At 34.1% G+C, this 21,786-nt stretch overlaps 1 protein-coding gene across 1 annotated transcript in view; it reads right to left on the bottom strand.

Annotated features, from left to right (window-relative positions):
* The window catches only part of LOC142317988 (uncharacterized), a 71,496-nt gene continuing 49,710 nt past the window's right edge, over positions 1 to 21,786 (bottom strand). The window contains exons 5-8 of the mRNA XM_075354523.1: positions 13,775 to 13,900; positions 5,730 to 5,858; positions 2,303 to 2,833; positions 1 to 114 (exon numbers count right to left, since the gene is read on the bottom strand). Coding sequence (XP_075210638.1) covers positions 1 to 114; positions 2,303 to 2,833; positions 5,730 to 5,858; positions 13,775 to 13,900 — 900 coding nt within the window. The remainder of the gene's footprint in view (positions 115 to 2,302; positions 2,834 to 5,729; positions 5,859 to 13,774; positions 13,901 to 21,786) is intronic.

The following is a 21,786-nucleotide window of genomic DNA, read 5'->3' as shown; positions in this document are numbered from 1 at the left end:
TTAAAGTGGTACAGAAGTAGGTCGAATTTCAAAGTGTGGTAAGAGACCTGGCATCTCAAGTCTCTGCCCTCTATTGTTTAAGTTTGCAGCTCCTATACTTTCCAAAACCGTTTTCTATTGTAAATAGAATATATTGAAGAATATAATAGGAATATTAACAACGATTTGAGACATATATTTCAAAATGTTAGTTTCTGTTTATATTCAAGGTTATGAGCACTTTTAACCATGTTAGTGAGTAACAAAAAGAGGAAAATAACTCACAACAAGGAGATAAGATAAGAAAACATTTTTAAGAAATTGACACATGAAAGAAGCGTCATTTTTTTACATGTTGATAAAAAATTAAAAATAAAGTTTTTGAGGTCGATACAAACAACAGGAGCAGGAATCCTCCTATTTGTTTTTAATATGCGAGTAAACTTTAATACAAAATCAGAATGAGGTTTTAGATTCATTCAAGATCAACGTCATTTGTGAAAATATATTTGAGAAAAATTCATGTAACGTGTGATTTGTATAAGAAGTCTCACTTGTGAACTTCACAAATATTTTTTTCTGAAATGGTCGAATTTCTCAGCACCAACCAAGTTATCTGATTGGCATAATACATGGTTCTGGGCTTAAAAAATTCATCATCACAGGCATATTACATTCTAGAGTAATATATAAATCTAACATTTTTTTAAGTCGTCTGTAGCCTTGGAGTCAGTGGTAATGACTCAGTTTTCTGGGATCTGAATCCCGGTTAGGAATGGTATTTTTCACAAATACCATGGCTACAAAACTGCCATTTTACTTAATCCTCTGATGCAATACCTAATAGTGGCAGTGCTACTACAGTGGTAATAAAATTACAAAAAATGTACTTTGTAGCCATAACTAAGCCAAACGTTAATTTTTTGTTTACCAACCATAAAACTGTTCAAGTTTCGACTTCAGATAATTTCTTCAATAATTATCCCTTACACCAACGACCACAATGTTGAACAATCCCTAGACTGATTGGTTTTCCTTACCTTTACATGGATAAAATTTGTTATAGTTGTTTTAAATTATGCACACTTGAAAAAATTATATTCATTTTTTCCCATAATATATTTTCTTACTATAAGATTTTTAAAGGTAATAACAATTCTCTAATATGGATACTAAGATAACTTTTTGAACTATAACTCATTGTAAGATTTTTGACAAAGGTTACAAACAGAAATTTTTCTCATTAGTTATGAATATTAAGATGTCGCTTTAAATTAGAAGGCCAATGAAAAAGCTTATGGCAGAATTTACAAACATAATTTTTCTCTTTTTTATGAATATTAAGATGCATTTTTAAATTGCTTTTGTGATTAAATGACTTTTGACAAAAGTTACAAATATAATTCTTCTCTTTTGTATGAATATTAAGATGCATTTTTAAACTGGTTTTGTGATTAAATGACTTTTGACAAAAGTTACAAATATAATTCTTCTCCTTTGTATGAATATTAAGATGTATTTTTAAACTGTCTTTGTGATTAAATGACTTTTGACAAAAGTTACAAATATAATTCTTCTCTTTTGTATGAATATTAAGATGCATTTTTAAACTGGTTTTGTAATTAAATGACTTTTGACAAAAGTTACAAATATAATTCTTCTCCTTTGTATGAATATTAAGATGTATTTTTAAATTGCTTTTGCAATTAAATGACTTTTGACAAAAGTTACAAATATAATTCTTCTCCTTTGTATGAATATTAACATGTCTTGTTAAACTGTCTTTGTGATTAAATGACTTTTGACAAAAGTTACAAATATAATTCTTCTCCTTTGTATGAATATTAAGATGTATTTTTAAATTGATTTTGCGATTAAATGACTTTTGACAAAAGTTACAAATATAATTCTTCTCCTTTGTATGAATATTAAGATGTATTTTTAAATTGCTTTTGCGATTAAATGACTTTTGACAAAAGTTACAAATATAATTCTTCTCCTTTGTATGAATATTAACATGTCTTGTTAAACTGTCTTTGTGATTAAATGACTTTTGACAAAAGTTACAAATATAATTCTTCTCTTTTGTATGAATATTAAGATGTATTTTTAAATTGCTTTTCCAATTAAATGACTTTTGACAAAAGTTACAAATATAATTCTTCTCTTTTGTATGAATATTAAGATGTATTTTTAAATTGCTTTTGCAATTAAATGACTTTTGACAAAAGTTACAAATATAATTCTTCTCTTTTGTATGAATATTAAGATGTAATTTTAAACTGCTTTTGTGATTAAATGACTTTTGACAAAAGTTACAAACATAATTCTTCTCCTTTGTATGAATATTAAGATGTAATTTTAAACTGCTTTTGTGATTAAATGACTTTTGACAAAAGTTACAAACATAATTCTTCTCCTTTGTATGAATATTAAGATGTATTTTTAAATTGCTTTTGTGATTAAATGACTTTTGACAAAAGTTACAAACATAATTTTTCTCTTCTTTGTGCGTAATAAGTTGTGTTTTTAACTTATTTTCAAGAATAAGAGACTTTTGACAAGAGTTAGAATTATTTTCTTTCTCTTTAGCATGACAGTTAACATGCCTCTTTAAATAACATTTACATCTGAATCTTTCATTGCAAAATTCACAAACCAATTTCTTTCCTTTATGCTGAGGTAACTCATTTTCATTACTTATATCCTTCACTAAATTTTCTGTTCTTAAATCGCAATTCGCACACTTGCATTCACTGGTTTTTTGTTTTATAATTCCACCATATACTGAATTATTTACACATCTCTTACAATTGTTAGTACTTGCAGTGATGGTTAATTTATCAATAATAACCTGTAAAATTAAAACAACAATTAAAAAGTAATTATCAATTAATGTAAAATTATTTCCATTACAATAACATTATTCTATTTTGTAAAAAGCCGCAAAATATGGATAAAAAACTGAATATTTTAAACATATATTCAAAATAAACATAGTTTGGAATATTATTTAATGATTCACAAGTGAAGTTTAACGTAATAAAAAAACTTTACTTATCCTATTGCATATCTATACACATAGCTGAAACTTTAGAGATTGTCTGGGCTAAAGGTATCCAAAATAAATGGCCTATATTTAGGAAATCAGTCCTAACTTCTTAGTACTCAATGAAAGCATAAATCTCGAAGAATTGTTCAGTGTACTTTCAATATTCAGTAGAATATGCGTATGATGTGCAGACAAGCTGACTCCAATGCGATTGTAGTCCATCAAGATATGGATCCCACAAAAACCATTCAGTGCATGCTTTTGTTAATGGAGTTTCAATCATGTACACATGTTTAACAGCTTGTACAAACTGAATGGAATATAAATTCTTTTATGTCAAAGTTTAACGTCCTCCAAGGTATGACTTAAGAGACAGAAATCATCAAAGGTTTCAGTTGTGATGAGGCAATGGATCAAGTAAGCGACGCATTCACTGCCCGTCCCATTAACTTTATTAGGCGACCTGGTTATGGACTGCAAATATCTCTTTCTACTGTTCACAACATTACTATAAGCACTCAGTTTGCAAGAATACAAGTTACAACTCTTATTTATAGTTAGATATCTTATTTAGTGGTGAGACAACTTTTCATTTGTGCAGGATAGTTAAAGACACTCTGTCAAATTTAATGTACTTAAAACCCCATGCAGTAATCAAAAATGAAAGGGACACACCCAAAGTCAATGTCTAGTTATGATGAAACAAAAATGGTATAATCAGACTGATTTTTTTCATGCAGCTCATTGTGACAGGGCACATTTATCTCAACCTGTTTGAGAATTTTCCTGTTCCTCAGATTCCTGCCGGATTCAGTTTCCAACAAGATGGTGCTCCTACACATTTATATTGAGATGTTACCATATTCCTGACAAAAATTCTAACTTTTTTCCTTGAAATTTCATTAAAAGTTGTAACAAAGGAAAGTTTGAGATTTGGACGATTTAAAACAAAAAATTGAAGGCGTAGGTCTAATAATAAAATAATAATCCTGCATATCAGTTGTATATAATATAATTAAATAAAATTACATATCAAACATAATAGAAAATTAAAACTACAATCATATATAAAAAACGTATGAAGTCAGTTAAATAAAATAACTACTTCTACTATAAATAGCAACTTAAATTTAAAAAAAAAATAAATAGAATAAATTTACGCTATGTAACCTGGAAAGCCAATTTACATTACTGAGTGGATTTAAATCACGCTATTTATAAAAATTATGATTATTTATTTTTTTTATCTAAAAATGTGCTGCCATCTGTTGCTGCTTTTATAAGTGTCATCTTCATATTCTGTCTGAAAGTTGATCAAGTAGGAATCTATTGTATTTATATGTTTAAAATCTCTGGAAAATGTCCAAACTTTACCTAGTATTATTTAAATTAAATTTCTTGATATTTTCACTACATTGAAATTTCAATATTAAAATTAACTATTTACAATATTTTAATTTTTTATTATGTTTGATATGTAATTTTATATAAATATATTATATACAGCTGATGATGCAGGATCCTGTAAAGGTGCTTTTGGAATAAAAAATAAGGTAAGTGTCATTTCATTTACTTTATAATTCTGTACTTGGGTTGTTCAAGTTGAATTTTTATTAAAAAATACAACATATATATATGTTATCATATATCATCAAACTGGAAAACATGATTTATAATGTATAATTTTATAATAAACAAAATAAAAATATATAATTTTTTTAATTCTTCTAAATTCGCGTCCTCTTCTAACAATATATTAAAAACATTTTAAAAAACTAGTAAATAAATCTGATGAAGTGGTGCGCATGCAAGAAACACTAATATATATATATATGTATTTCCACACAGGGCAAGAAACTTAAAAACGAACTGAGAGGGCTTGAACTACATGTATTTTAGTGTTACCTTTTACACTGCTCTTATTAGCTCTATTATTGGAGGTGTATATTACTACTCTAATCTATTATTGTCTGTTGTAAACTATTCATGCTTCAGTGCAATAATTTTGGAGAACAGTGGTTTCCTTGTCACCACGATTTGTCTACTGCAATTCCGACTAGACGATTTGTCTAGTTGCAAGTCCTACACTATCAATAACTGAAGGCCAATGTTCACAATAAAAAACTGAAGTCATTGACAACAGTTTGCATCAGGTGACTCTCAATATGATTACTTTAACATTGCTGCATCAGCTGTGCAGGGTGATCACTTCGGATATCTTTTGTCAAAATGTGGTAGATATGTTAAGTCTTCCTAATGTAAACACAAAATTAGATTTTATATTATATTATTTTCTTTTCATTTACAGATTTTATGTCACAACCATGTTTAGTCTGAACCAAGTCCACTTTAAACTGCCTACCTGATAAATATTGAAACATGAACACTGAATACAATTAACAACAAATCACCCAAAGCTTACTAAAATGTCAACTCCATCAACAGGTTAAAATTCACATATTTCAGTCATCAATGAATTTCAAAAACACACTTTGCTCTCACACATTGACCATTTATCATTCACAATCATCTCAATAAATCGATATTAATTAAACAGAACTAAATACAGTTACAAACATTTTTTTTTTAAACGAACACAATGATATATATATATATATATATATATATGAAATTATGATATATGAAATTAACAAGAGACAAATCATGTTTGTTACAATAGCCAATTGCTAATACTTACACGACATGGATAAAATACCATCCCATCTTTTGTCTTCACTGTGTGAAAATCTTTTATTCGAAGTTCATTGCTTTTCATATTAGGATTAACCTGTGGTGAAACATCATCATTCAATAAGATCTCAGATTCCTTAAAAAAAAAAGATAAAGAAATCATATTACAAACTAATTAATTTCCAATAAATGTTTTTTTTTTTTTTTGTTTCTGACTGGAACTTAGTAATAATACCACTTATATACAAATCACATACCATAAAAATAAATATTTTTGGCAGTAAATACCATTAAAATCTGTCTTGCTAAAAATTTTAGAAAAATCCAAGTATTATGACAAAATTTAGCCAAAAAAGAAGAAAATTATTTTAATTTTATTTTTATATGAATTTACTATTAATATAATATTACAATTGTTATTAATATATATATATTATACACTTTATTTTCTCAAAGTGTATTTGCAAAAAATAACAAAATAGCAAACACATTAATCACAAATTTAATTCTGAGAAAATTAATTTTATAAGTCAATTTAAAACAAATATGGCGGTTGTTCAAGAAGGTTTTGAAGAATTTTTTTTAAACTTTCAACTTAATTCTCTTGCAATTTGATTCATTTACCCAGATTTTCCAACTTTTTTTATATTATCAATATGATGTGATTTGTCCAACTCAGCGAAATAAGCAGTTCTCTCACCTTTGCATCATTAGAAATAAATCTTTGTCCAATGAGCCATTTTTTCAGATTTGGGAGAAGGTAATAATTAATTGAAACCAAGTCAGGTGAATACAGCACATGCTTCTAGATGACTTTGTCAAAGTGTAAATTATCATTGAGTTTTGCAACTACTATCAGAGATATGTGTACCCGCACATTATTGTGGTAAAAAGAACAGTATCTTTTTGGCCAATGTGGCAGTATATATCAAACATATCAATCAGTCTAGTAAAACATCAGAACTGTAATGATCCTCGTACTTGAAAGTTCATGTATTACTAAAGAATAAACCAAAACATGGTAAAAAAATGCAATGAAGTCAAATTAAAAAATCATCATTAAGTGCTTACATAAAGTTTCACTCATATAACTACTCCACTAAATACACTCTGAAAGGGCGAGTAAAACTAACTTACTGCTTCATGTTTGATTTTATGATCTTCTAATTTAATTAGGTTGGTCCCTTCAGTCACAAGAGGATCTGTCACTTTTTCAAAATTATCACACCCATTACTGATCGGCTTATATATATATAAAATATTGTCAAGTGAATAATTAATGCGAGACCTGACATTAGACACATCACTAATAAAAATGGCACTAGTCATTCTCAAGAATGAAAGAGAAGAAGAGGTTTTGCAATATTTTCTTCATGCAACAAATATACACAAGTGTTACATAAACATGATATTACCACTGAAATAAAGGTGATAGTCAGCCACATACAAGTAGCTCAATTATTTATACCACAGAAATTTATGTACAATGGACATCAAAACTATCAGAGAACATTACCATGACTGTGCCCAGACGTACTTTAGTTGCTTTACATGAAACAAAATCAAACTTTAAAAAAAAACTAGGGAAGAAAGTTTAAAGCAACCGACTAATGGTCTTTTAAACAGAAAATTATAAATTATATATGACTCCATTCACTAAAAACATCAAAAAGCTGGAGCTACAATTTTAATACATTTTTTTTTAACTTTACAGTCCAGTACACTCTTCTTCAATTCTGAGAAGCCCCTTATTGAACAAAATGTTGAAATTCATCAAAGTCACTCCCAAAAATTGTAGGCTCTCTGTAGGAGATGATTCTCTCATACTCTGAGAATGACATTTCCTGTCGTATATTCCCGATACAGAATAAAAATTGCACCTAAAAGATGTATTGTTTGTTATGCAAACAACATAAGAAAGGAATCACAATATAACTGTTGGGAATGTGATGTTGGTATTTGTCCTGCCCCTTGTTTTAGAAATTTCCACACTAAGAAGGAAAACATTTTCATATTTCAAAAACATTAAAATTCATTTTAAAAAAAAATGTATGACTAGTATTAAACTGAAATATAGTAATAACTCTGTGAACTGGCAAACATGAATCTAAGTTATTATTCTGTGATCTTGAACTCTGAATGGCTAAATTCATAAATATTTATGAACTATTTCCATAGAAAATAATTTAATCGTTTTCACAGTAAGATTAGAAATATATACATAGAAGATTCACAACATGTAAACTTATTTCACCATGGCTCAATGAGATAATGATATGTATCAGACTACACTTTGTTTAGTTTAGTAGAGACTCAGAAGATCGATTCCTGAGACATATGGTTAATTAAACCCCAACCACCAGAGTACACAGGTATTCACTGTATAAAAGCAACTGACTTTTACTAGGATTTGAACCTGAGAACTTTCGACTTTGAAAATCAGCTGTTAAAACAACTTTTTTGTGATGAGTTAAACACTAGATCAGCCTGGTGGGCTAAATATATATATTATTATTATCTTTTATGACCGCATAGGATCATTTTAGTCAGTCTGTTATGCATGTCTCTTTGATGGGACTGTTTGGGCCTTGTGGTCCTCCCATTACTTTTTCATACATTTCAATCTTTGTGCCCTTTCTAGTGTTGAAAATGTTTGTGTTGTGAGGTTTTATCTTATGAGTGTTTTTGTTCGTGATTTTCTCATTTAATTTTATCGTACCTGTGGCGTCTACTGATGTAATGCCAATTTCCTTCAGATCCTATCTTATTTCTCCGAATCATCTGCATCCTGCCTTTGTATTTTCCGAGTCGAGATTGTACTGCATTAGCAGTTTCCGAAGTCTTGAATACTGCATCCTCATGATTATGTTGAAAGAATCCTAATCTCCTCTTATGCATATCAGTAATTGGTTCTAACTCTTTGTACATGATTTTGTTTGGCACACTCCACCACTGCCCATCTTTCTGATACCTTTTATCCACAATGCAAGTTCTTCCAATTTTTTCTTTCCATCTTCTGGAACATGTCTGTCTTTGATTGTTCGTTCAGGTGGAAGAGTGTTTGCTGAATAAGTGGTTTATGGTTTTATAACTGTGTTTTAGTGTCTTATTTTTGTATTTATTGATAGGCATTTTTATTATAAGTGTACCAGGTTAATTTTTGTGCTTCAGCTAGATTTTTCTTCTTATTCAGATAAAGGATTTTTTGTTTAGATTGTTTGTTATTATTTCTCCAAGGTATTTAAATTGGGTTACTAAATTTTGGGTCCAATTTTATTTGTAATGTTTTGAAGTACTAATATCCGTGATTTAGTTTCATCAATCCCATTTGCTACAAGTGTCAAGTCGCCAGCAAAACTAGGACAGTTTGTTTAAATTTTTCCACCCATTTTAACTTTTGGGAGACACCTTTTTGAGCTTGAGCTATTCCCTCATTACCATTTCTAGAGCACAGTTGAACAATAGTGGTGAGAACTCATTGCCTTGGCGCAATCCTGTTTTGATCTCAAAAAGTTATGAGAGCTCACCTCTGAATTTTACCTTTGACACTGTTTGTAAGGGTCAGTTTTATCATGTTTATAATTTGATAAGTAGTTCAAGGTGTCTTAGAATTTTTAGTAGGGATGCAGTCATAAGCTTTCTTGAAATAGCCAGTTGCTTCTATTGACTTCAGTGTTTCTTAATGATGTAGTCTCTTTATTCTCCTTAGGGGTCAGGTGGTTTCTTTTCTTTGTTTTACTAGATTAGGGAAGGATATTTCTAATTTTTGGGATAATAGCAATAATAGATATTTTTTCCACTATTTTGGCACATTTGCCGTTCCAACATTGATGTTTTTGTACGGGATTTTATTGGGGCTAATTCTTCTGCGATTTGTTTATTGTTGTTGACTGGATCTTCGATTTATCTGTGATTGTTATTTTTTTGGTTGCTTTTTGGTAATTTTCATTCTTGATCAGTCGGGCAGGATCCTCTTTTCTTCTAGTTTTAGGACTTGATTTTGTTGTTTTCTTTGTGAAGCAAATTTTATTTTGACTACATAGTGATTGGATGCAGTGTCTACGCCTCGGATGACTTTTACACTGTAGATCTCAATGTGGTGCTGTTTATCCATAAAGACGGTCGAGTTACCATTCTCCTATAGTGTAATCAAGGTGTTTTTAGATTTTCATTTTTTGAGATTTCATCTTGAAATATGTGGATTTCAATATTAGGTTGTCGTTTCTGCAGAGATCGATGAATCTGTCCATTTTTGTTTGTTTTTTTTGGGCGGGCCACTTTCCGATGTTGTCGTGGTCTTCTTTCTCTGTCTAGTTGGGCATTGAGTTTCCAATTAATTGTTTAACATGGATTTCAGTTATGTTATTTATAGTAAGGTCGAGTAGATTCCAGAACCATACTGTTTCTTTATGGTCTTTTGGAGAATTATTTTTATTATTAGTGGATGCATGGCTGTTTATTATAGTGTAGATTTTATTAGATGCATTTGGTGTGAGTGTTGCGATTCTTGGAGATTGTGACTTGAATTCTTGTATGGAGTTTATTATTTTGAGTCTGACTAAAAAGCCAGTTCAAAACTGTGGGACTTTTTCATCACTCTCTTTCCAGGTATACCTCTGCAGAGTCTATATCCGTGAGATTCCATAGCATCCTGGTCAGTGTTTCTTATTTCCTGCAGACCCATGATGAGAATTTTGTATTGGTCCATTCGGCCAGTTATTATTTTTAGTTTACCAGTCTGCTGCAGCAAGTTTACTTTGTGTGTGGAAATGTAGATGGTTTGATTTTGGACTTTGTATTTTTCTTATTTGTGTGTGTAGTGTTAGGGCATTCCAATGCTTCCAGTTGCATGTTATCTTCTAAGTAGAAGCCCACCATATCCAAATGCTGCCTTTTCTTAACTCTGGTGTTGCTTGGTTCAGCAGGTGGACTATTCCTTAAAAAAGACCTTTTTGTGATGCCTCTCAAGGGGTCACCTGTCAAACTAGGTTCCGAGTTACAACTCTAAATGCGATCTAGTGAGTTGTGATTAGATGATAAATGAAGCTATGAAGTTTTTTTAGATTCAGTTCACCAGACAAATTTCTCCTATTTGTTCGGGATACCTCCAAGCATAACCCATGAAGGCTCAATCTGACTTTTGTTAAAAGATGTTATTTTGGATAAAGGTTACAAAGTCTGATCCTAAATGTTACACCCGTATATATATATATATATATATATACAATAGCCTTCGCAATTCACAGAATTAGAGAAACACTCACCTTTAATCTTTTACTTCATCAAAATGCTATTGGGCCTAAGCCCATCCTCAGATATATCTTTTATAAATTCTTAAACTGTTTATAATTACACAATAACTATTAGCTTTTTACATTTTGTAATCTTTTTGCAATTGTTGGATTTTATCTTATAAATACCGGAAGAATACGATAAAACAAAAACTCCTGTTATTTCAATTGAGAAATAAAATGAATATATAAATGAAATTGTTTTAAAAAAATTAATGACCCAACAATAAAGGTTTAAAAATTAAAAAAAGATTCCATAGTTAAATACAAGGAAATATTTAATAATAATAATAAATTAAAATATCATATCAGATTATCCACACATACCTTATACCCCAAAACTTACAGGTTTCCCAAAATTACACAAGGAAGGTATAACAACAAGACCATTAATTAATTTCAAAACAGCCCCAAGTTATATTATTACTAAAATTATTGATATAGCAATTAGATCAAAGATAAATTTAGAATACAAATAAAATATAAAAAACAGGTATGAATTAATAATTTAAATAAGTTAAAAATTATTAAAACTATAATTACTAGCTTAGATATAACTAATATGTACCCAAGATAAACCCATTGATTACACAATCTCAAAAGAAAATAAATTAATAAAAGCAGGTGAAGACAAAAAATGTATAAATATTTAACAATTAGAAACATGTGTAAGCAGAATTATTTTGAATTTATTGGAACCTGTTACATATAAGAAAATATTTTACCCATGGGATTTCCCTTATCTGCTTTAATGTCAAAAATATATTGCAGGAATTTGATAATAGAACAGTATACGGCATAAATCACGTATATTAAATTTTATTGTGGGTCAGATTCGTGGATGATAATTTAGTTATATATGAACCAGTTATAGATAATGATGAGGTAATTTTATATAAATTCAGTTCAGATCATAAAACTTTATATTTTACATATGAAATGGAACATAACAGAAAAATAAATTATTTATATAATGAATTATATAAAAAACCTACCTGAAATGAAATTTTTATAAATAGGAATTCTTATCATATTCGGTCCCAGAAGGTTAATATTTTTAAGTACATGATAAACAGAGCAATAAAATACATAAATGGGAATTTTGTAATTTTAGTATAAAGAATATAGCTATAAAAAAATGGATATCATACGTCATTGATTTATATTAAATATATAATCCAGACATTTTTAGTAATATAAATATTACTAAATTATTACCCATAAAAATAGTGAAATGTTTATCTAAAATACTCTTATACAAATAAAATTATAGAAAACTAAATTGATGCGTATACAAATAAAAAATACAAACCTGATAATCATATAATAAAACAATAAAAAGTAAAAAATAAATGTGGGTCTTCTGGTATTTATAAAATTAAATGGAACAATTATGAAAAGATATATAAAACAAATAGATCATCTAAAGATAGATTTAATGAACATTTTAAATCATTTAAAAATAGAATAATAGGTTTCTCGAATGTTCCTGACAATTTTATAATAATTTTGATTATTATTTAGTTTAAAACTGATATATAGTTTAGAAGGTAATTTGGAAATAGTTGAAAAAATTAATACTGAAGATGTATATATATATAAACGTGAATTCAGCTAATAGTTATTATATAAATTGTGAACAGTTAAAGAATTTATAAAAGTCATCACTGAGAATGAGCTTAGGCCAGAAATCATTTTGAAGTAAGAAATTAGAGGCAAGAGTGTTTCTCTAATTCCGTGCTTTGCAGAGGCTGAAAGAATATTATATCGTACATATAGACATTTATGTACAGAGAGAAAAAAATGGAATTAAAAAGTTTAACCTGCTAAATAATTAATATATACGAGTTCACAAATGAACTGCATGAAATCCAAAATTTACATGCATGGCCATAATAATGAAAAACAATACAGTAGGATGCCGATTTTCAAGATATCTGACAAACTACACTGCTTAAATCCAAATTAAGAAATTTAAAAAAAATGCATTTTTTTGAAAAAAATCTTCACTTCAACCGGAAATTTTTTATTTATGTTTATTTTACTGGGGTTTTCAATCGACCTTTTTGCAATTCATTTAGCAAAAATATATATGATACTTATACAGGATGAGTGAAGATAGACTTGCTAAGAAAATTTCCAACATCGTCAACGTAAGTAAATTAAAGTCGATTTGAATGAAAGAAACACAAGATGATCTGCAACGACTCAACATAATACAGCGGGACACCATTTTTCTAAATGTCTAACAAGCTGGACGGCTTAAATCCAGACAAAGAAACTAAAAAAAAAAACTAGTATATTATTTGAAAAATTTTAACCATTTATACCAATCTGTGCTTAAATAGGTATTTTTCTTATCAATCTTTATTATACTGGGTTTTTAAACTACAGTTTTGGAATTCATTTAACAAAACCATATATATATATATATATATATATATATATATATATATATACTGGCCTTTGTAAAAGTAATTTTCTACATTCTACACACTGTATTTGTTGTACCATATTACTAAATCTATCTTTTCTTACATTGTACATATGCTCTAAATTTCTTCTTAATTTTAGTGAAATATATGTTTACTTTTATTTTTAAATTTTATTTACTTAGTATGTTACTCATTAAATACAGAATGATATGTGCACTGTATACCACAAATCTTTTTTAAATTACCCTTTTCAATTATCCAGATTTGGCCTTGCAAGGTCCGTCTGGATAATTGGTGTGGCACTATATACAAAATCTAACACTTACCATTTCATTTTCAACTTTTAAATTTTCTGATTTAACTAGGTTGGTGTCTTCAGTTGATAGGGATTGTTTTTCATTATCACTACTCATAATGTCAAGCTCCTCTTTCAGTTCTACTAAATTTATTTGCTGTAATAAAAAAAACAATAAATTAATGCTAAAAGTTCATGATTTATTGTAAAATTTATAAAATAAAAAAAAATTATTTATATAATTCGCTTACCACACACATAAATAGTGCAGCCACAATTTATTATAGCCAGACAATAGTTCCAAATGTTGTCAACGATTATATTTTTATATACTGAGTTGATAAGGTGGATAAAATGCTGAGAGCATGTCCATTCAAAAGAAAAAGACAAAACGGGCGATATAAAAGCAGTTCTGCCAACTTTTCAATATCACTGTATTCAATGCTCATAGTTTACATAAGAAATGTGGTGAGACGTACAATCCTCTTCAATTCAGACAGAAAATTGTTGAAATTCATCATAGTCATTTACAAAAAAGGTAGGCCCGCTGAGAAGATCCTCTAATTCTCTCTCTGTGTTTAACTTATAATTTCAATTTTTTCAAATAAATCTTCACTTCAATAGGGATTTTTTTTTATCGATCTTAATTTTACTGGTTTTTTTAATTTAACTTTTTTCAATTCATTTAGCAAAAACATATATGTATTAAAACTTATTAAAGTAAATTTTTACCCAATTATCCAGATCTGGCCTTGCAAAGGTTCATCTGGACAATTGGTGTTTTCACTGTATGCAGAATCTAATATCCTTACTTACCACTTCATTTTTAACTTCTAAATTTTCTGTCTTATTCAAGTTGGTGTCTTCAATTGCTAAATGATCTTTTTCGATATCAAGTAGTTCCTCTTTCAGCTGTAGTAAATCTACTTGCTGTAATAAAAAACAAAAAAATGAAACATATTAACAATATTGTTGATACTCATGTACCAAAAATATTTATAAAAAATGTAATTTTTGAAGCAGTTCTCTACTGAGAATTTACACAATTATTAATGAGAAAAACTTCCATAAGCTTCAAAAACAACATAGATCTACCTTATTATTACGATATATTTAAGAACAAAATATTTGTAAAATACTCTTAGTCAAGATTTATTTTTTAATTATACTGTTAAAGTTGACGAATCTTTATCTAATGATTCCAAAGGTTTTTAAAATAAGCTAACAAAAACAATGATAAATCTATTTTAGGTGGCCACGAAGGCGGAGCGAATGTTCTCAACACTGATGAGGCTATTGGCCAATGTTGCAGGTCCCAGGGCATCTAAACGCAGGATATTAGCATCTACGGTGGTGTTGGATATATAGCCGATACTACTGCTATCACATACAATATTGTATGTGATAGCCGATACTACTGCTATCACATACAATATTCTATGTGATGGCGGTAAGGTGGGAGGCCTTCAGACTGAACAGCAAGTATAGGAAGTTGGCAATCAGGGTAGCCCAATTATATAGGACAGTTTCCTTGGATGCTTCACTAGTGGTGGTGTGAATGCCACCATTTGACCTCATAGCCAAGGAAAAAAGGGATAGGATCACAGAAGGCAAGGACCCGTATGTTTATTGAATAGCAGGAGATGGAAAAAGTCAAGTAGAGTTGTGGACGACACCGAGTGCAGACGTGTTTCCTAGCTCCGCGATATTTTACTTTTTGATTGGGTTTTTTTTATTTTTTACTGGATACGGACATCGGAAATTATAGTGGTATGGTTAATGGACACAAGTGCAAAGTTTTTTGAGTTTCAGTTTTTTTTTTTTTTTGAAAATACAAAATTTTGAGGAAAGTCAGAGAACTTTTAGTGCTACAGCCCTTTTGGACAACGGTTAAGAACCGAAGGGGTGTGGAATTGTAAGTAAATACAACTACACAGACAGAGTGAGTTAAAAAGTACTTTGAATAAGTTTTTTTTTTTAAGTGTTTAAGTATATACATTTAACTTATATAGAGACAAATTTTGCAAATCAAGCGACAAGCTCTGGCTTGTTCGTGACGTCATTGAAATACAAGTAAACAAGGACATGTAAAATTTTCAGAAGTTTTACTGTGTACTAGTAGAAATTTTTCTAAGTGTTTGCGATACTTTACACGGGCAAACTCCTATCCTCCATATCTCCTATAGTTTTTACCATAGAACCAAAATTCCCAAATATCTATCCGAAACCAAAGATTTCTGACCTTCTGACCGCCCCTCATATTTTGACCCCCCCCAAAATTTTTGACCCCGGATTTGGACATACATTTTACTTCCCCCCCAAATTTGTTTGGGGGCACCCGCCCGTGTGGGGTATCATAGGACTCGAAATCAACCCCTGATTTCGAATCCGAAGCTCGCTTCCAATAGAAGATAAGGCCTCTCCAGAGGCTGGGCCCTCGAGGGGAACTGCCGGAAGGAGGGATAGTGTTTCTGAAGTCTCAGAAGACATGGACATTACAGAATTAAATCAAGGAAAAGCAAAGTGGAAGACAGTAGAGGGGAGAACTGCCAAGCGGCCGAGAGCAGGCTCATCAGAAGAAGAGGAGGCCCCCCTTAATTTGAAGGAGGTTACGTACAGGCTGGGTAATGCACTATTACAGCTTAGGCAACTAACTGGCAAGGCCAGTGTAACGGCAATCAAGGCTCATGAGAGGGAGGTGACAGAAATTTATAAAGATTTACAACGAATAAATGATGAGACTCCAGACACAGTTGACCAAAGTACGCAAACCGAAAGTCATGGCAGGAACGAGATGTCAGATATTCTAGATGTAGAGATGACAGATGAACAACCGATAGACAGATTACCCACACGATGGTCAACCTGGGTAATGAACAGGCTGACCCAGGAGAAAGATCTAAAACCAGGAGATGACAGCTGTTTTTTCATCGATTTGAATGGATTAAAGCCATCCAGCCGGTATGCTGGGACAGCACCTGGGGCAATGATCTTACAAGACTCCACCATCCTCGAAGATGGAAAGATCACAAATACTGGAATTAGGTACATGGTAATCTATGACTCTAGAGAAGGAGATAAGATAATGGCCTCTCATATTATAAAGGCCTTACGAAGAGCTGTAGGTAAGCTGGAGTCAGCTGTCTTTGTGGTTCCCAGTGGTCCAGCGGGCATCGTAGTGAGAAAAATAGTAATATACATGATGAGGAAGGGTAAGACTTTGCTGAGGATGTTACTCCCCAGCCTGAGCGAACAAGGGAGGGCAAGGTCGAGGTCGGTATCAACAAGAAGGGGAACCCCCCCCGGGCCGTTGAAAGTAAAACGGTCGTAGTAAGGGCCCCCGGTAAATCTTATGCCGATCTGTTGAAAACCATGAAAGAAAAGGTTAAGGTTGAGGAGGCCGGTGAAATACTGTCAATTAAACAGGGAAGGGATCAACAACTAGAGGTCTGAATTAGTGGGGCGCAGAAGGCGGGGGAGTTTTCCTCCCTGCTGAAGAACAGAGCAGAGAATCTCCAGGTGGATATAAGAACACGAGGAGACCGCAGAACAGTCGTTCATGTAAAAGACATGCTAGGCGACACTACTGAGCGAGAGGTCAGGGAAGCGGTAGAGAAGGTACTAGGACAAGGAGAAAACTTTCAGGTCACATCACTAAGGGAGGCATTTGGAAACACAAAAAATGCCACGGTGGTCACAAGTCAAAGGAATGCAACGAAATTAATTGCAGCAAGGCTGAGAGTAGGGTGGGTGAGTTGCAGGGCCTACATCCGGACGGATATAGAGAAATGTTATCGATGTTGGGATGTCGGTCACAGCAGAAGAGTGCAGAGGCCAGGACCGTTCAAACCTCTGCTTCAACTGTGGTAAACCCGGCCATGTAATTAAAGATTGCAAGGAGGCGACCATATGCCTGGACTGTGGAGCCACTTCACATAGGACCGGGAACCCGTGCTGTAACAAAGGTCATGACTAAAGTAATACTAGTTAATAATAACAGGAGCCTACTCTCTAGTGATTTGAGCATAGAAATAGCAGCTAGATACGAAGCAGACTTCCTGGTGGCCACCGAACCTAATGTGTATTCGGCGGCCGGAGAACAGTGGCTGACCGATGGGAATGGTGATGTGGCAATTAGAAAGATCGTTGGAAATGTGGATTATGATCTGTATGGTAGAGGTGACGGACTCATTGCTGTTGAAGTAAGCGATAAGATTATAATAGGTGTACATATCAGCCCTAAGTTCACTTTTCCCACGGAATTATAGGCCAATCTCCCTGTTACCGGTATTGTCTAAGTTGTTCGAGCGAATTTTCCTCGAAAAACTGAGGCAATACATGGAGGGAGAAGTGCGGCCCGAGCAATTTGGGTTCAGGGAATAAACTGGTAAAAATAATAGATGACCTTGTCGGAGGCCTGAACAGGAAAGCGGTGACTGCAGCCGTCTTTCTGGATGTGGCCAAGGCCTTTGACAAAGTTTGGCATAGCGGGCTGCTTTACAAGCTAGCGCGATCGGCGATCCCTTACCGCTATATCAGACTGATGCGGTCATATCTGCTAGACCGACATTTTGTCGTGCGCGTAGGGGAAACGATTTACTCTACCAGAGAAATAGCCGCTGGGGTTCCCCAAGGAGCAGTGCTCTCCCCGTTCCTGTACACTTTGTACGTGAACGATATGCCGCTATCGGAAGGGGTCAAAACGGCCCTTTACGCAGACGACACGGCATATTTCTACAGATCCGCAAATGTGGATTACGCGGTCCGGAGGCTCCAAAGGCAGCTGGACTTAGTGAAACCGTGGCTCGACATGTGGAGAATCAGGGTCAACGGTGAAAAATCGGTGGCCGTGATGTTCACATGCAAGACACGAAAACCGACCAGAGCTGGAAATCTCAGGGGAGAAAATCCCTTTTGAGAAAACAGTTAAGTACCTGGGGGTGGTGTTGGACAGGCGGCTTACCTTCGGCGAACATGTAAATTATGCGACCCGGAGGGCTAAGGCCGCCAGAGCCTCGCTATACCCAGTGCTGAACAGTGCCAGCCCGTACCCACTGGCAACTAAGCTTCTCATTTTTCGGCTGTACGTACTGCCGATTCTAACATATGCTTACCCGGCATGGGGGGCAGTGTTGAGCTCCTCGCTTCAAAAGAAGATCGAGGCCGTCCAAAACATCGCGTTGCGGACGATCTTTGGAGCTCCGTGGTTCGTCAGGAACGCCACTCTCCGATCTGATGCGAGATTTCAATCCGTGTCCGAGGTGGGGGTGGCGCAGGCGCGCAGACTGTTCGGGAGAGCGGCTGTGTCCGAACACAGTCATCTTCGGACATCTGCCGAGAGGACCCAACCCCGACAGTTGTAAGGAAGCGGCCTCACGCCGTACTGGACGAACCACCGTGATGGTGCGGTGCGGGAGCAGAGAATCGACAAACCAGGCTTAGGGGCCTCCATATCGCATGAGCCATAAACGGAATAGCGCGTCAGAGGCGTTTCCGGGGTCGCGAGTCCTTAATTTCCGCGAGTTATATAGTCTGAAGACGTCAAATACGGTAGTCGCGCATAAAAACAAAAACGCCGTCAAAATTTTTAATTTTTTTTCTCGTGCGTGTGTGTGTGTTCTGCTTCTTTTGTTGCAGATACCAGCAGCCACCGCAGGACAAATGGTTTCTTCACTGCGGCCACGCGGTCCCCCCAGCCCCTTCTCGGACACACGTGTGTCTGAAGGTTGATAGTTGCGTGGAGTGAATAATTTCTGTTTACTTCTTCTAAGAAAATCGCGCCCCAAAACCGCGATCGCGAATAGGTATCACCATTCTGTAAGTTCCCTATTACCTTCCTTTCCCTTCAAGAAAGAAGAAAGAGGGAACGAGCCCAGCAGTCACCTGCCCAGCAGCCACTGACAGCACAGAAGAACGAAGAAACCTGCACTTTCCCCCGTTCAGCCCTTCGGGGCTTCGGGAATCCAAGGTTAATGGTATGTAACTTCGGTTGCTACCAATTCTTGGAAAGTGCAGGCCAAAGAAGAACGAAGAGGTCTTCGGAAGAAGAAGAGGATGAAGAGGAGGGAAGATCCTCTACTCGTCCCAACATCACGGACTGGAGTCCGGAACAGAGCCCAGCAGAGATGCGTCCTGAAAGGCAGCCATAACAGAAGTGGATGAAGAACTTCTACACAACCTTTCCTTTAACACTTACAAGTAAATGAAATTAAACCAGCAATTGCGACTCCTCCGGAGTAGGGGTCGCATTGCTCCCTCCTGATAGTTAGTGCCCCGTTGTGGCGTATTCCTGCTAGCCTATGAAGCGTTAGCACCGAAAGGACTTCAGTGGACGGTCTGAAGGGGAATTGCGTCGGGAGGACAGGTTTCATAAGCCTAGCCTTCCACGGTCGGCCCATAAAATGGGTTCGATAACGCTAGTTTAACAACGGATTGGAATGCAATTAAATCCGTCCTTAAAATACTAAATAATAATAAACAAAACTTGAAAAAATTAGACCCGCTATTAAAAATTAACCCTTTTAAAAAAAAACAAGCCCGATTAGAATGATCCAGCAGCAAGGGACTCTGTCCAGGTTCTGCGATAAAGTAGGGAGTAATAAACTCCTGCCAACTTTGCATTCCATTCCATTCCATATCAGCCCTAACTGCAGCAGGGAATCTCTTAAGAACAGACTCCTTGACCTCCAACAAGTCATTATACAAGCTCGGAAGAGAATTGTAGTCCTTGGAGACTTTAACTGCAGGACTGTTCTAGCTGGAGCGGTCTCCTCGAGCGCTAGAGGAAAACTCCTGGAGGAATTGCTGGCAGCGACAGGAATGACATGTATTAATGACGGAACAGCCACCTACCAAGCAAGAAGGCATCAATCGGTCCTGGATTTAGTTATAATTGATGGAAGGATGCGCACTGATGCAGCTGATTTCATGGTTCTTAATGACGAAACAGCCAGCGATCACAGAGCCATCTTTGTTAACTTCAGAGAGCAACGGCCAGAAATAAGACAGATAAATAACAATATCAGACTGTCTGATCAACAGATATATAGAGTGGCTAATAATGCGGCAAATAGAATTAGAAATAGTACTCGGATAACACCTGAAATATTCCAAAATATAGTTAAAGAAGAGATGGCGAACATACCGAGGAGAAATAATATTAAACATAATATGGTCTACTGGTGGTCCAGGGAGATAGAGGAACAGCGTAGAATTATGCAAAGACACAAGAGGACGGCCCAGAGGTTGCGAGCTAGAGTTGGTTCGGAAATAGGATGTAACATTGCGACAGAGCAATATAGGCAAGCGAGAAAGACGGTTAACTTCCTCATAAAGCAGGCCAAAAGAAGGAAATGGTTAGAACTATGCGAGGAGTTGAATGCTGATCCGTGGGGAAAGGCTTTCAAAATAGTAACCAAGCGGCTTGGGAGACAAGCTCTGACACTGAATGAAGAAACGGCTGCGTTGCAGATCAGAAAGTTATTCCCCAGAACGGAGGAGCAATATAATACAGCGGTGATAGAATGCCAGGGAGGAAGATTTACACAAAAAGAGGTCATGGAAGCTATAAATAAATTAAAAAATAAGAAAAGCCCCGGCCCAGATGGCATCCCAGCGGCCATCATTAAGATAATAGCTAGAATCGTACCTTGGGAAATAGTCGATGTAGCCAGCTACGGCCTACAAAATAGAAGCTTCCCTGAATGCTGGAAGGAAGCAAGAACAGTCTTCCTCCCAAAGGCAGGACAAATTCAAGAGAACACAGCATATAGACCGATTACGCTCATAAATAATATGGGAAAAGTAGTTGAAAGGTTGTAAGAAAATAGACTTAGAGAGGAAAAACAATGACTACATCCGGAACAATAAGGATTTAGAAAGGGATGGTCCACGGTGACCGCAGTCGAGAAGGTAAAAAACTGGGCATTAAATTGCAGAAGCGGTACATGGAGGACTAGAAAAATCCCCATGATCATAATGCTTGATGTTAGAAACGCATTTGGTACGGTCCCCTGGACAGCCATCATTGAGGCGCATCAAGCC

The sequence above is a fragment of the Lycorma delicatula genome, chromosome 1, assembly GCF_047948215.1.
Source record: "Lycorma delicatula isolate Av1 chromosome 1, ASM4794821v1, whole genome shotgun sequence".
NCBI classification, from domain to species: Eukaryota; Metazoa; Arthropoda; class Insecta; order Hemiptera; family Fulgoridae; genus Lycorma; species Lycorma delicatula.
This window is presented reverse-complemented; position numbering and strand designations above follow the sequence as displayed.